This window comes from Erithacus rubecula (assembly GCF_903797595.1).
Source record: "Erithacus rubecula genome assembly, chromosome: 21".
In the NCBI taxonomy this organism is placed as follows: domain Eukaryota; kingdom Metazoa; phylum Chordata; class Aves; order Passeriformes; family Muscicapidae; genus Erithacus; species Erithacus rubecula.
Genome location: NC_136673.1, coordinates 10,032,108 through 10,047,514, shown reverse-complemented (window position 1 = coordinate 10,047,514; position 15,407 = coordinate 10,032,108). Strand labels below are relative to the sequence as shown.

At 50.2% G+C, this 15,407-nt stretch overlaps 1 protein-coding gene across 27 annotated transcripts in view; it reads right to left on the bottom strand.

Annotated features, from left to right (window-relative positions):
- Positions 1-14,963, bottom strand: part of ZNF618 (zinc finger protein 618) — a 152,240-nt gene extending 137,277 nt beyond the window's left edge. For 8 of the 27 annotated variants that reach the window (XM_079324063.1, XM_079324061.1, XM_079324060.1 and 5 more), the window contains exon 1: positions 14,456-14,959. In XM_079324063.1, coding sequence (XP_079180189.1) covers positions 14,456-14,500 — 45 coding nt within the window. In that variant the 5' untranslated portion in view covers positions 14,501-14,959. Of the gene's footprint in view, positions 1-14,455 lie in introns of all 27 variants that reach the window. The other 19 variants (XM_079324039.1, XM_079324045.1, XM_079324042.1 and 16 more) reach the window with 6 other exon arrangements.
- Positions 14,964-15,407: the final 444 nt, after the last annotated feature.

Sequence of the window (15,407 nt, the reverse complement as noted above, 5' to 3'; positions counted from 1 at the left end):
AAAAAAAAAGACTCAAGGCACTGCAATCCACACCCAAATCCCATAGGAATGAAGGATGGAGCTGTGTTGACAGAGAAGCCACGTGCAGCCCAATAAATGAAACAAGATTATTATGACAGGAGATAGCAGAGAACCCTGATGGACTGGAGCCCATCCCAGAAAGGCAGAGCACAGAGGGATGCTCAAAATGCCAAGGAACACCAGAGAGGCTGCAGGGCTCTGCCAAGGCAGGAAACACAATCTCAGTCACTGGAGAACTCAGCTAATCCCAGAGACTTGCAAATGTGAAAGCACTTTGATACAGAAATGATGCTCAAGGTCCCACACAGGACTTCTGTCCCCACACTGTATTCCCAGACATGGCACAGGGAATCCCAGACTAGTTTGGGTTGGGAGGGACAACAAAGCCCATCCAGTCCCACCCCTGCCATGGGCAGGGAGACCTTCCATTGTCCCAAGGGCTGCTCCAAGCCCCAGTGTCCAGCCTGGCCTTGGACACTTCCAGAGATGCAGGGGCAGCCACAGCTGCTCTGGCAAATCCATCCCAGCTGCTCCCCATCCTCCCAGGGACAATTCCTTCCCAGTATCCCATTTAACCCTGCCCTGGGCCAAGAGTGAAGCCATTCCCTGTGTCCTGTCCCTCCATCCCTTGTCCAGAGTCTCTCTCCATGTTTCATACAGACCACAATTAGGTCACCCCAAAGCCTTCTCTTTTCCAGACTGAACAATCTTAATTCTTTCAGCTTTTCCTCACAGGAGGAACCATTCTATGATTCTATAAACAGGAGAATTTGTTAAGAGTGTTAATGGAGCAACTAAAAGGCCTTGCAGGTGAGGTGGAAAACTTGGAGATGATTATCACCTACCAAAGGGGGTTGGTTAAACAAATAATCATAGTTGAACAGCAGAGTGGAAAAGGCCATTAGAAAGAAATAAAAAGACACCCTCAGAAAGAAATCCAAAACAGGAGAATATAAACTCAAGGAAGCTACACTTTAAGCCATAAAAAAGTCAATCCAGAAAAAGATTTTGAGAAACAGGTCACTGAAGAAAAAAAATTAATAAACATACAAGCACCAGAAATCTGCCAGATTCTGGTATAAAGCAAGAGATAAAATCACAGGATAAAAATTCAACTTCTTTGCACCAATGCTCCTTTGTGACAGGGCTCAGCACTTCCCTTCCTGGATTCTTCATGAGGAATGAGCCTCAAACTGTGGGGTCACCAGGAGAAGCTGCAGACTTGCCTAGCAAAATTAATAGCAAAAAACAAAAAACCTCCTGGGCCCAACAGCATCCACTCAAAAAACTGAAAGGCATTAAGTTATTAGAATCACCCAGCACTCCCAAAATCACTGCTATCCACCTATGGATCTGCAAGCACTGAATGTGACCCCACTGTTTCCAAAGGACTACAAGGAACTGCAAGAATTTCATTTTTGTGGCAAAAAAACTACTATAAACAGTAATTAAAAACAATAACCAGAAAAACAGAACAATTAAAAGTCAGTGTTGCCATGGATTAAAAGGAACACCAGGAGTCACTCTGGTCCTGGGCTCTGAGCACTGCTGGCAAGAGCCAGGTGCAGGCAGAACAAGGCATGGTGCACCCAGACTGCCAAAAGATTCCAAAAGAGTTTGCTCTGCAGAGGCTCTTGTGGCAAGTGCACTCACAGCACTTTCATATGCACAGGATGAAGTAAGAAGTCACCTCATTGATTAAGCACTGATTAAGAGAGGGAAAATAAAGGGCAGGAATAGTTGATGATCACAGTGGGGTCCTGCAGGCACCTGCTCGGAGCCCGGGCGGGGTTGGGGAAGGGAGGAGCTCAGGGGAAGCAGCACATGGAGGTGCCTAAATGAGCCATTAGCATTCAGAGCAAGCCAGGAGGCACAGGGACACCTCTGCAGCAGCTGAGTGCTGCTGCTGGAACCAGCCACTCATTACAGGCTAGGGACAGAAATGTGCCTGTGCATAAAGCTGCACCCACAGCCCTTGGTGAGCCACCTGCAAAGAGACTGCAAAACAAAACAAGGCAGCAGAATAGGGCAAGGAGGGTGATCAGCCTGGCAAACTCCTGAGCCAGGGACAGGGTGGCCAGAACAGCCCCAAAGAGCAGCACCTCAGGGAAAAGGGACATCCAGGAGGGCTCAGCTTTTCTTCCCAAAGCACAAAGCTAAACCCTAAAAATAAACACTACAAGCAAGCAAAAGCAAATATTTTTCAGTCCCCTATTTGCCTAAATAAATTGCAGATGCTGCAATTATCCAAATGATTGCCTTGGTGGTGGGTAATGCTAGGCTACAGAAAATCCACATCCCAAGGGGCTGCAGCACATCCTGGGACAAGATCTGAGGAGCCTCCAAAGGGTGGGCACGGCACTGAGGTAAGAAAGAAGCACCTGAACAAGTGGAAAATACAGCTGTGACAGTAAATCATGTGTCCCATAGCTGTAGCTACACAGGACCCAGGTATGGGACAGCTGCAAGGATGCAGGCTCCCAGGGAAACCCCAAAACCAGCCTGCATCAGTGTTTTCTTGTAATGTATGGAGTTGGTGAACCCACAGCACCTGGTGACAGAAAACTGGGAATCAGAGCTGCTGATGGCCTTTGAAAAGGGACTCCCTGTCATGGAGAGGGCACAGAAACACCCAGGGAGGGCAGGAGACACCAAGGACCTCAACCTGGGAGAGCAGGAGCTCCTGCAAAGGGACAGAGCTGAGAGCAAAACTCCCTCTGCCTTGAAACACAGAGATGGGGAAACACAGCAGTGCAGCAAAGTCAAAGGAAAATACAGAGGACAGACTTGCAGAGGTGTCCAAGGGGGAAAATGGTTCTGATCCAACATCTCACCTTGCCCACGCAGAATTATCAGTAGTTCTTGCACAGAGATTAGGAATGTGTTTGTTGAGCACTCAGCTCTTCCACCCAGGGCTGGGTTACCTTTGACACCCCTAAAGAATCTCCAGGAGGAATGAACAGTCCCAAATTCTTTGAGTTTATAGCCTGAAGCTTGGAAAAAATGTAACAAAAATGATTGGCCAAAAAATTGAAAACTTATGATGTCCCAAAAAGAAAAAAGTTTCTGCAGTTTGCTTCTGAAAAATTTCCTACTGCTTTTTTGGGTTTGTGGGATCATTAAAATAGCTGAGCTGGGAACGTCATGACTTGGTTGGTTTGGCCAATAAAGAGTACCTTCTGGGCTGGAACACTGGGGATGTTTATGGGGAAAAAAAGGCTTTTTGTGAAGAAAATGGAGTCAACTATTGATATGCAAAATAGACCAAATGATTATTTATATAGGAAACTATTCTAACGTGATCGAACTTTAAATATAAAAAAAACCCAACAAAACCCAACCCAACACTTTGGCAGAAAAGGAACTAAAAGTAGTATTCCTGGTGCAAGAATATTGCTAAATGAGAGGTTGTATTAATGGATTTGTACTTCTTCTGTGAAGGCCCTCCTGCCATAGAGACAGCTCAGGTAGAGGGATGGGGTGTTTTGGAAATAACATTGGCCAAACACTTGAAAATTACATAAATCAAGAAGAGACAGATAATTTTTTTTTTTGCTATTTTTGGGTGGGAGGAAGGAAGAGCTTTGGAAAATGTAAATATTCAAATGCAATTTTTTTCTTCCAGAATGCTATTTTGCTCGTGATATTCTACTAACAAAATGAACTCCTCCTGTCCTACAGAGGCAAAGGGACAGGCTGGAGCCCAGGAATTAGGGAATGTTTCACTGACTTCAGTCAGAGCTGCTTGCAGGGAAATTTAACCACAAGCCTAAATCCCCACAGGACTCGTCCCTAAGTGAATTCCAAAGCAGAACAAAAACTAAAGATTGAAGATTAAAAATTAAAAAAAAAAAAACAAACCAAAAACCTTAAAACCCCAAACCACATATCCTATGAGGAAAAGTCAAGACAGAAATGGAAAATTCCTTGCTGGCAAGGATGCTAATTGCATACCTTGTGCTAGGAGCGGAATATCATAAATTTTTACATATATATTTAATTAGGTTAATTTGCAAACTGTAGACATATGTCTGCTTAAAGCAGACAGGAACATTTCATTTTATACATTTTAAATCTCCCATAATGAACTCCAATCACAAGCAGTGTTTATGCTGCAGGAGGAGGCCAAGGAGCTCCCTGTCAAAGGAGGGAAGCACAAACATTTCCCACTCACACAAACAAACAGCCACAACGTGGGGCTGATCTCCTCCACCTTATCAGGAACCAAGAGAAGCACAGCACTCTCAGCAAATCTGCCTTCTGGCAACTAAACCAAATCAGATTACATAGGAAAAAAAAATGAAATATATGCAAGATTTCAGGAAAAGGGACCTTGATTTTGAGGTTTTACGAAGGGTAGCACTATTCCCTGCATGTGGCTCATGGAGAATATCCACAGCTGGAAGAAATGCACAGGGATCACCCCTGTTTCTGCCCAGTCCCACCCTGGGCATCCCTGGCAGTGCTGCCCAAACCGTGCCCAGTCCTGGGGCAGTGCCCAGGGGAAGGAGCTCCCTGATCTCCAATGGATCTCCTCCATCCCTCTGGCCTCTGCCAGCTCCCAGGAGCAGTCCTGCAGCAGGGCTGCCACACCCCTGGGATACAGAGTGCATCTCATCTCACCTGAACTCTCTCCCTGGATACATTTATATTCTGTATTTCTGCCTGGTGCCCTCCCTGGCTCCAGGCACAGACCGTGTCTCTGGCATGTCCAAACAAACCCCATGGAGCAAAAATGCCAATTCCAACTGCTCTTAGCACCAACCAGCCAAATTTAAAGGCCTCTAAAATAAAGACACATATGAAGGTAAAAATATCCCTCCCTTGGAGTTAATAACCCCAGCAGTATTAACCATAAACGGAGAGATGCCCTGAAGCCAAGTCAAAACACACCCCAGGGCAACCTTCCAGGTGGTCATTCATTAATTCCTTCCCTGGTGAAGTCCAACTCCAGCCCTGCCAGCCCCCACCAGTCCCACCAGTCACCCCTGGTGCCACTGCCATTGCCCCTCAGCATCTTCAACAGCATCCCCCCCACTGCAAAGAGAAATCCTGTTGATTCCCAGGGGCATTTTCAGATGCCCTCTCCCACCAGCCTGATCCAAATCCAGCCATCCCTCCCTACAGAGGTTTCCAAAATGCATGCACAAATTCAAAAAGGTGTTTTATTCCCAGCCAATAATTATCCTGCATTCTTACAACTCTCTCTTCCCACCCTCAAAATCACAAATATCTCACAAATGCCAGTGAAAGCTCAGGATTTGCAGCCCACAGAGTAAGCACATCAGACCTCAAGTGACAGATTTACACCCAGAAAAGCAGGAGCTATTCTTGGGTTTTGTGCCAGAGCCCTACTGGGCTGCCTGCACGCTGTTCTCTGGGATGCTCCCAGCTCAGCCTCCAAACTACATCCACCAGCCTGCAGACTTAACAGGAGAAACTGTACAAAACTGCTGGAAATGCATTTCATTCATTCATTCATTCTCTCTCATGTAGCCAAGTAAATAAAACAGTAGTAAAAAAAAAAAAACCCTCACCAAAATTCAAACAACTTGATTTCAAGGGTTCCCCCCAAAAGCTCTGCAGCACCCCAAGCCCTGCCCTGCTCCCAGTGGGGCCAGCCCACGTCCTCCAGGTTTCCCTCCAGGTTCCCCTCCTGGCTCTCCCACACCAGCAGTGCTGCTGGCTTTGGATGCAGTTTAGAAAACTGAGGTTTAATACTTCTAAAAATAGGTCTAAAGCAATTAAATAGTTGCACTAAAATTGCTCTCAACATACTGGAAGCAGTAAATGACGGCCCTTCAATGCAAGCACACCCAACTTCTGAAAACTGACTGCTGCTGCTATTTTCAGACAGGAAAGGATACCTACACCCACACAGAGAAAAAAAAATTAACTTCCATCAAGTTCCTGCAGCCTGTGTGTATCTAGTAAAATGAAATCACAACAAATATTAATTCCTGAAGAGCCTGGACACACAGTGGTGCCATTGGGACACCAGCAGTGCCATGTGAGCACATTTGGCCCATCCAGCCTGAACTCACTGCCAGAGGGAAGGTCTGACAAACCCAGCTGCTCTCACTGCTATCAGCTGCTGAGGTGTCAAACCTTGTGTGGTAACATTCCTGATTTCTAAACCAGGGCAGAGAACACCACAGAGTTCCTGTGCTCCCAAGCACAGTGTGGAGCCAAGAGCCCTCCCAGCATCCCAAACCCACCAGGGAACCTGGCTGCACCCAGGAGTGTCTCAGGCACATCCATACAAACACAGGCACAGGTATTGATCCTCAAATACCCACAGCAATTCCTCGAGGCTCCAGCAGCTCCCCTCTGCTCCACACTCTGACATTCATGTTTCCCTTTGTCAGCCCCTTATCAGTGCAGGCAAATTCTCCAGCCCCTACTTCTCTACTTCCAGCCTTATTTTCCACATCACACCAGGCAAATATAGATGTGAAACAAGCAGGAGGGTTGGGAATCACAAGCAAGGAAAGCCTTGCCTATATAATTAAATCTTTGCAGGTACAATACAGCAGCAAAACCTTCCTAAGCACACACTGGAGTGCCTTGGAAATACAGGTGGGGGAAAAAAACAGCTCTCCCCAGGAAAGCTGCTCCAGCAGAGGAATTAGTGCCATGACACTGCTCCCATCACCAAAACACACAAGGCTTGGCAACCCTTGGCCCTTCCCATGGGGACAGCCCCATGCCAGGCTGACCCAGGGCTTTGCAGCTTCACCCCAAAAGAGCCACATGGCCCCAGTTTCTCCAGAGGCAGCACAGCTCCATAACCACAAGTTCCATCACCTGGCAGGAGCCTGAAACTCTGCCCTGACCTCGGCCAAGAGTCACCTGGGCACACCCACACGCAGGGAGGCACAGGCAGGGGGTCCAGCTGCTCTGACCCCATCAGGGGGAGGCAGAACATGCCCTGTGCCCTCCGCCCTGCCTCTGCTCCCTAGGCTGCCCCAGGCAGCATCCCAGCTGGAGCAAGAGCTCCCAGTACGCTGGCACAAGCCCCCAAGCCTGGTCAGTGAACCAGAGCTAACTACCACTCAGCTGCCAAAACACTGGAAAATGGCTCAAGAGCCCTTCTCTATGGGTACACAGGAAGTTTAATTAGGGGGATGGATTCTAGTTCACCTGTGTCACTGCCACACTGCTCATGCCCTCTGTGCCACTCAGAATATGAAGCTTCTTTGCCCTTTCAAGGACCACAGGGGAGAATTTTCTTTATTTAATCTCTTTTTCTGCCACTTCTCGCTTTGGGAGAATCCAACAAGTAACTCAGAGAGCCACCATGCAGCTTGCCCAGCACCTCCCTGTGCATTTACACACTCAGTAGTGTTGGAGTACAAGCCCCACATTTCAGGAGATGACCTGTGTCCATCATTTGGGTCTGGCACTCATGTTCCAGCATCAGCAAAGCAATCTCAGTGTGGGAAGAACCCTCACAGCAGAGCCCAGCCCAAAGGATGACCAACACTGACACTGAGCATCACACCCCACCACAGCCCCACCACCAGCAGAGAGACTGAGCAGGAGACAGCAGAAAAGGACCAGGGATGGGTGGATTCAGTGGACTCAAGGTATGAATATCAAACCTCAACCCAGGGACACCAAGGAGTGCACAGCAGCTTTGATCTCTCCAGCATGAACATCTTGGGAAGAGACCTCCTCTGCAGAAGGAGAACCAGCTCAGCCTTTCCCCTCTTCCAGAGGAGACAGGAGCATGGAGCAATGCCTCCCACATCCCCCAGGTCACCTGAACATGCAGCAGCCCAGCCACTTCCCAGCTTCCCCATGGCCAGGAGGGGACAGCAGGCACCAACCCCTGCTCCATCCAGAGCCCCCCACACGGCTGCAGCCACAGGCTTTGGGGAGAAACAGCTGCTGCTGAAGCCACCATCAACTCAACCTTCTGCTTATTAGTTTTGATTATTAAATTTTGCACCTTCTTGGTTATGTTCCCAAGCAAACAGCTCTACACACATGGTGTATATCATATGTTACATATTATGTATTACATACATGCATGTTTTTCCACTCCCTTTCTGTTACAACTTTACCCCACTCCCACTGTCACCAGAGCTAACCAAGGTCACCAGGAGCTGCTCCTTCTCCACACATCACGAGCGCCTGCCTTCCCAGTCCTTTTTCCCACTCCTGGTGCCATGATTTAAATACTCAGCTCTCACGTGATGAGGCAGAGGCACTGTGACAAGCTGCACCAGAGCCCTGTGCCCCTGATGAAAGGCACATTGCAAATGGTTATTTTTCATATACTATCCATGGCAAACAGCAGCATTCATTTCTATTCCCTTGCTCCAGACAAATCAATGATTGTTAATGCAAAGTCAACACGTCCAGATGTAGTTTGCATACTAGTTAACCACTAAATTGGCATCACATAGTACAAAATAATCAAGAGACATTCAAGGAACCAAACAAAAGCAAAAAGGAGGCAGATGACTAGCAATTAATCCATAAAAGACCTTTAAAAATTAGAAACTTCTTCCCCAGAAAACACGGTATGGCCAAACAGAATCCATAAATGTGAAATTCCAAATATGCACAATGCTGGATGCACAGAAATGTAGAAATTGCAAGAAATAAATATCTCCTGGGGCCATTTCCCCACATCCCTTACCAAAAATACCCCCAGCTCTGGCAGCCCCTGCCCAGGTGCCTCTTCTGGATACATTATGTACAAATAGTGCTGATCTGGCACAACTCACATTTTGGGGTGGCTCCCCAGGACTGCAGGACCACCCTTGTCTGTTTTACAGCTTTGAGCACACACATAATTCCCTACAGGGATCCAAGGATGATCTGCAGTAAGCACAGAGCCCAGTGCAGTGGGAATGGGGAATGCAGCAAACCCTTGGGATGTGCCCCACACACCCTAATCTGACCCCCAACAGCCCTGGGCTGCCTGGCACACTCACCATGTCACCCCAAATCTGAGCCCAGCCTGAGATACTCAAGCTGAGGATGCTCAAGGAGAAGCCACCAGTGGCACCATGGGCAGTGCCAGGGACTCAATGCTGCCAATCACATGGAGCCAGAATGGACCTGCAGGGGCTGTGCCACGGGGCTGTGCCATGGGGGGCTGTGCTATGGCGAATGTGCCATGGGGCTGTGCCATGGGGGCTGTGCCATGGGGGGCTGTGCCATGGGGCTGTGCCACGGGGGGCTGTGCCATGGGGATGTGCCATGGGGGGCTGTGCTATGGGGCAGTGCCATGGGGCTGTGCCATGGGGATGTGCCATGGGGGGCTGTGCCATGGGGGGCTGTGCCATGGGGCTGTGCCATGGGGCTGTGCCATGGGGGCTGTGCCATGGGGGGGAAGGGGCAATGGGGCTGTGCCATGGGGGGCTGTGTTATGGGGCTGTGCCATGGGGCTGTGCCATGGGGGGCTGTGCTATGGGGGCTGTGCCATGGGGGGCTGTGCCATGGGGCTGTGCCATGGGGCTGTGCCATGGGGGGCTGCGCCATGGGGCTGTGCCATGGGGCTGTGCCATGGGGGGCTGCGCCATGGGGCTGTGCCATGGGGCTGTGCCATGGGGGGCTGTGCCATGGGGCTGTGCCATGGGGCTGTGCCATGGGGGGCTGTGCTATGGAGAATGTGCCATGGGGCTGTGCCATGGGGGGCTGTGCTATGGGGGCTGTGCCATGGGGCTGTGCCATGGGGCTGTGCTATGGGGGGCTGTGCCATGGGGATGTGCCATGGGGCTGTGCCATGGGGGCTGTGCCATGGGGGCTGTGCCATGGGGAATGTGCCATGGGGGCTGTGCCATGGGGATGTGCCATGGGGGGCTGTGCCATGGGGGGAAGGGGCAATGGGGCTGTGCCATGGGGATGTGCTATGGGGCTGTGCCATGGGGGCTGTGCCATGGGGATGTGCCATGGGGATGTGCCATGGGGATGTGCCATGGGGGGAAGGGGCAATGGGGCTGTGCCATGGGGATGTGCTATGGGGCTGTGCTATGAGGGCTGTGCCATGGGGATGTGCCATGGGGGGCTGTGCCATGGGGCTGTGCCATGGGGGGCTGCGCCATGGGGGGCTGTGCCATGGGGATGTGCCATGGGGATGTGCCATGGGGGGAAGGGGCAATGGGGCTGTGCCATGGGGCTGTGCCATGGGGGGATGTGCCATGGGGGCTGTGCCATGGGGGGCTGTGCCATGGGGGGCTGTGCCATGGGGGCTGTGCCATGGGGGCTGTGCCATGGGGGGCTGTGCCATGGAGCTGTGCCATGGGGGCTGTGCCATGGGGCTGTGCCCTGTGCCCATGTGCCCATGAGCAGCATCCACGGCCTCGTACTGAGTCCTTCCATGCCATGGTGGGAAGGTTGAAATCCTTGAACAGGCAGATTATCCAAAGAATTATTGGACAGAATATCCTGAGCTGGAATTGATCCACAGAAGATCTACAGCTGGAGGGACCCCCTAGGATCAGCCAGTGCAGCCCCTGTCCCTGCCCAGACCCCCCAACAATCCCAGCCTGTCCATCCCTGGTGTCCAAACGCTCCTGGAGCTCTGGCAGCCTCGGGGCCGTGCCCATTCCCTGGGGAGCCTGGGCAGTGCCAGCACCTCTGGGGGAGGGAAGAGCCTTGCCCTGAGCTCCAGCCTGAGCCTGCCCTGGCACAGTGGGCACAAACCCTGCCTTCTGTATCACCAGCACCCTTAGAGCAGGTTTCAACCCTCTGCCCCCCGCCGCAAAAAAAATCAAAATTAAATTAATCTAATTTTTAGAACACTAATTCCACTCTAATTTCACTCCTGCATAATTGCAAACTTGAGTGTGCATCACTGGGGCCATGTGACTGCACCCATGAATTGAACTATTCCCAACGTTGCATTATGGCAGTGATATATATTTAAATTATCCTGGAGTCATGCAATAACCTCCCAAGGTTTTATATGGCATTTGTATAAATATTATCTACTATTTTAATAATATTATGTCTGTTTTCATTCTAGGATGAAAATATGTCACTGAAAATGAGGTCCTGGAAATTTTTCTTTTTTAAAAAATACATTTCAGTTATGTCACAAGAAATCTGTTGGTATCACTCAGCTGAGCTCCCTCCCTCCCCTTCCCCTTCCAGGCTGCCAACAGCAATTTTGAAAAGGATAAAATATTGATCAACTTTCCAGAAGGAAAAAAAAAAAAGAAAAGAAAGGGAAGAAAAGAAAAAAAAAAATCCCCCTGAAGGCAGACTGCAATGAAAAATTATGAAATCTTTTCCAGGCAGGAGCAGGTTTGTGCTGGAAGGACAGGCAGAAAGGTGAGAATCAGAGCCATTATTACCCCCAGCAGTGGGAGCTGGTGCTGACAAGCTGCTGCTGCTCCCCAGGGAGTTAAAGATGGGCAGGTGTCAGTTCCCACAGCCCCAGGGTGGGATGCAGCACAGCATCCCCCAGTGCAGGGAGGACACCCAGCACCCCAGCCAGGATCCCACAACACTGACAACACCTCCACTGCACCCTCCCCAGCCCCTTCCTCTGCTTCAGGAGAAACTTGAAAGGCAAACGTTGGCACTGTGACCCCAGCACCAAAGCTCACTCATTAATCCCCATTAAATTCAGCACCCACCAGAGTGTTCCCCCCAAACGCCAAGAGCTCCCCACATCTCTGGGTGTGTGGCAGGGTGAAGGAAAAGCAGCACCAAAAAATCTGATTCACACGAGAAAAAAAAATGTATGAAACCTTAAAAAAAAAAATAAAATTATAGCTAAACATTTTCTTGGGGTATAATCACAGAGTAGTAAAAGTTCTGGGGTGCAGCTTGGGATTGTAGAATCCCATTTGGAGCATTGTGTGTCATTTTTAGGCAGATGTGGCACCCAGCTCCAACTGCACCAGTGCTGGGCTGGCACCAGCCTCTCGCTCCAGGATTTGCTAAAAATGGGATTCAGGAAGAGGGTGGGTCCTTTCGGGGGGGCTGGGGCAAATAAATGCAAAAATAAAAATATGGAGTTGACATTTCAGAGTATTTCTTCCTCCACCCAAGAGTTATCCTGCTTGCAAATTTTTTCCATCCATCCCCCCCCCCCACTTTGAGAAATTCAAAACATGAAACAAATAAAGGAGAGAAAAGCAAAGACAGCCCCCAAAAACCTCAATTCACCACCCACTCCTTTCTGATTTCCAGCAAATATCAAGTTACAGGGAATGGAAAATCAAAACAAAAAAAAAAAAAAAAAAAAAACACAAAAAAATCCAAAAAATAAAAAAAAAATTCAGAGGTTTGAAATTCAAAATTAAAATTTCATTCTGGCAAAATAAAATTTAATTTTATTTTGTGCAGCACCCGGATTTCAATATTTGTTAGTATGTGCCCGGCAGCTCCAGAAACTCACTTTGGAGTTTAAAATTTAAAAATGCCTTTTTCCAAAAAGAAAAAAAAAAAAAAAAAAAAAAAAAAAAAAAAAAAAAAAAAAAATCCAAACTGCTGCAGCTGTGGAGCCAGCCATCTTGCTATTTTGTCCCCATTTTAGAGAGGATACTGTGTCAAGGTTGGTAAAACTCAATGTTGACCTAATCTTTCCCTTCCTCTCCCTCCCCCACTTTTGGGTGGAAAGGCCATGTAGCTCTCCTAGATTGCTTTTTTCTTGAAACAATGCATGTTTCAGTGCTCTTTTGTTATTTATTTTTAAAAAGATCAATACCAAGACCCCAGTATTCAAGGGCAACCCTACAATAATAAACCAGTGTGTGCACAGTCCAGAACTCACAGGCACTCTGGAATAGCAAAATAATAGGGACAGGGCAGCATTTAAAACAAACAAACAAAAAAATTTCAATTAAAAAAAAAAACCAAAAAACCTCACCAAAAATAATTATGAAAAAAAATATTTTCAATTCAAACTCCAGCTTTAACAGTCAAGGAGAAAAAGGATTTTGAAATCGTGAAAAATATCATGGCTGAGCCCTTTAAAGGCACTTCATTTTGAAAAAAAAATTAAAATCACTAAATCTGCAATTATTTTTTCACAATATTGTTAATTATGCATATTCATAATATCATGGCGGACCTTATAATAAACCTGTGTAAATATTAGATTTATGTGAGCCACAGAACCTGGAGTTATTACAGTGTTTAAAAAAAGAAAGGGAAAAAAAAGCTATAAAAACAGAGTATGGAAATTTTATTCTTTACAAAAGAAGTAGGAAATTAAATGCTGGAAACTGTTTTAATTATGCCAGGAGAAACCATCCAAAAAGCCAAGAAATTCTAAAATAAAACTGACATTCGACTCTTAATTTTGCTTGTCCTCGTGTTTTCTTGGACGGTGTTTAGAACGTCATTGTTTAACAGCAGTTTTGCATGAAATCCAAAATTAAAAAAAAAAAAAAAAAAAAAAAAAAAAAATTTGGGTGTGTCCACAGCAAATTTTCTGGGTTCTTCATTTTCCTGCAAAATTCCTCATTTCAAACAAAATAACTTTAAGCACTGCAGCAAAAAGGGAAAAAAAAACCAAAACAAATAAAGCCTGAGTTTTGGCAGAGCTTGCTGCACAAGTTCAAAATTACAATGAGCCCAATTCCTAATTGCTCCGGAACAGCGATCCTGCCACTCTCCCAAAGTGATCCCTCCCGCAGCTCACCCGCGGGCCCACCGAAAACTTGACTCACTTTCCTTTCCCAGCACTCTGCTGCTCCCAGGCTCCCTTCTTCCCCAGAAAATGGGGGTGGAGAGGGAAAAAAAAACTGAATTCATTCAAATTCCTGTTTAATTTTCATTTCTATGAGCTGGGCTTTGGATCCAAAGGGATACACATGAAATTTGCGGGGCGCTGCGGGAGCTGCTGGAGGAACCCCAACATGAGGATTCGGCCCCAACTTTCTGGGAAAAAATTAGAAATAGCAGAATATTTCCTTCTTTTTTTTTTTTTTTTTTTTTTCAATTTAATTTTTTTTTTTAAATTTACGAAATAGTCTCCTCTAGGTGGCGTCGTTTTAATGGAAAAAAAAATGGGGGGGGGGGGGAACGTTCCGGAGGAAAAATTAAGAGAATGAGAAAAAAAAAAAAAAGGAAAAAAAAAAAAAAGGGAAAAAAAGAGAGAAAACAAAAAAGGAAGAAAGAAGGCAAAGGAAAAGGAGAATGGCTGTGAAGGGGCGCGGAGCGCGGCGGGGCCGGGCCGGGCCGGGCGGCGGGGCCGGGCCGGGCCGAGGGGCGGCTCGAACCCGCCATGGCTGCTGAGCTCCGCTTTGTTTTCCGCCGCTCCGAGCGGCCGCGGGCTCGGGCACCGCGGGCTCCGGGAGCCGCTGCCGGCGCTGCCTCCGCGCACTGCGCCAAAGCGCCGCCGGGGCTCCGCGACGGGGCGGCTGCGGCTGCCGCCCTCCCTCCTTCCCTTCCGTTCCGTTCCCTTCCTCCCCGCTCCCTCCGCCTCCCCCCGGGGACACGCCGCCCGGCCGCCGCGTACCTGCGCTGCCGCCGCCGCCGGAGCGGAGCCGTCCGGCTGGTTCATGGGGCTGGGGCGGGAGCAGGCGAGCCCCGCGCCGCCGCGGCCTGCGATCCGCCCGCCGCGCACAAAGCCGGCGCCGCCGCCGCCGCTGCCTCCTTTCCGCCCTCCCAGGAGCGGCGAGTGGGGGCGATGCCCCCGCTGCGCGGGTGGGCGGCTCGCCGGGCTGCTGCAGCCCCCCTTCCCCCCGGGGCATGGGCCGGGGCGGCCGCCGCGGGCACGGGCGCTGCCGCTAGCGGCGCGGCGCGCAGGGCTGGGCGGGCGCCTCCCGCTGCCGAGCCCGCGCCGCCGCCATCACGAGCCGCTCTGGGGGCAGCTCCAGCCGCAGCGCGCTCGCAGCCGGCGGCGCCGGGAGAAAGGGGCTGAGTCTGGCCCGGCGCGGGAGCCCCGCCGCCCGCCCGGCCGGCCCCGCGCTGCCCTCCGCCCCCGCGCCGGGCACCGCGCACCCGGCCCGGCCCGGCCCGGCCGCCGCCCGGCGGGCGCGGGGCCGCTCGGCGCTGTGGGGCCGCTCCGCGCCGCGGCGCCCCCGGGGGGTGTCCCGCTGCGGGAACAGTGCGGCGGGTGCGGGTGCGGATCCCGGCACTGCCCGGGGACAGCCCGGCGGTCCCCGGCCTGGCCAGGGGCGAGAGCCCGGCGGATGGGAGAGCCCGGGTCCCGCAGGCCTCGTACACCTCCCACAGCTCCTGGAGCGCGAGAGGAAGGGTCGTGGGGACACAGGGTGAGGGGGGACAGATGGCCTGCCAGGGGGACTCGGGGAGCCGCTGGGGCTGGGCCACGGAGGGTCAGCTGGAGCTCAGGGCAAGGCTCTTCCCTCCCCCAGAGGTGCTGGCACTGCCCAGGCTCCCCAGGGAATGGGCACGGCCCCGAGGCTGCCAGAGCTCCAGGAGCGTTTGGACACCAGGGATGGACAGGC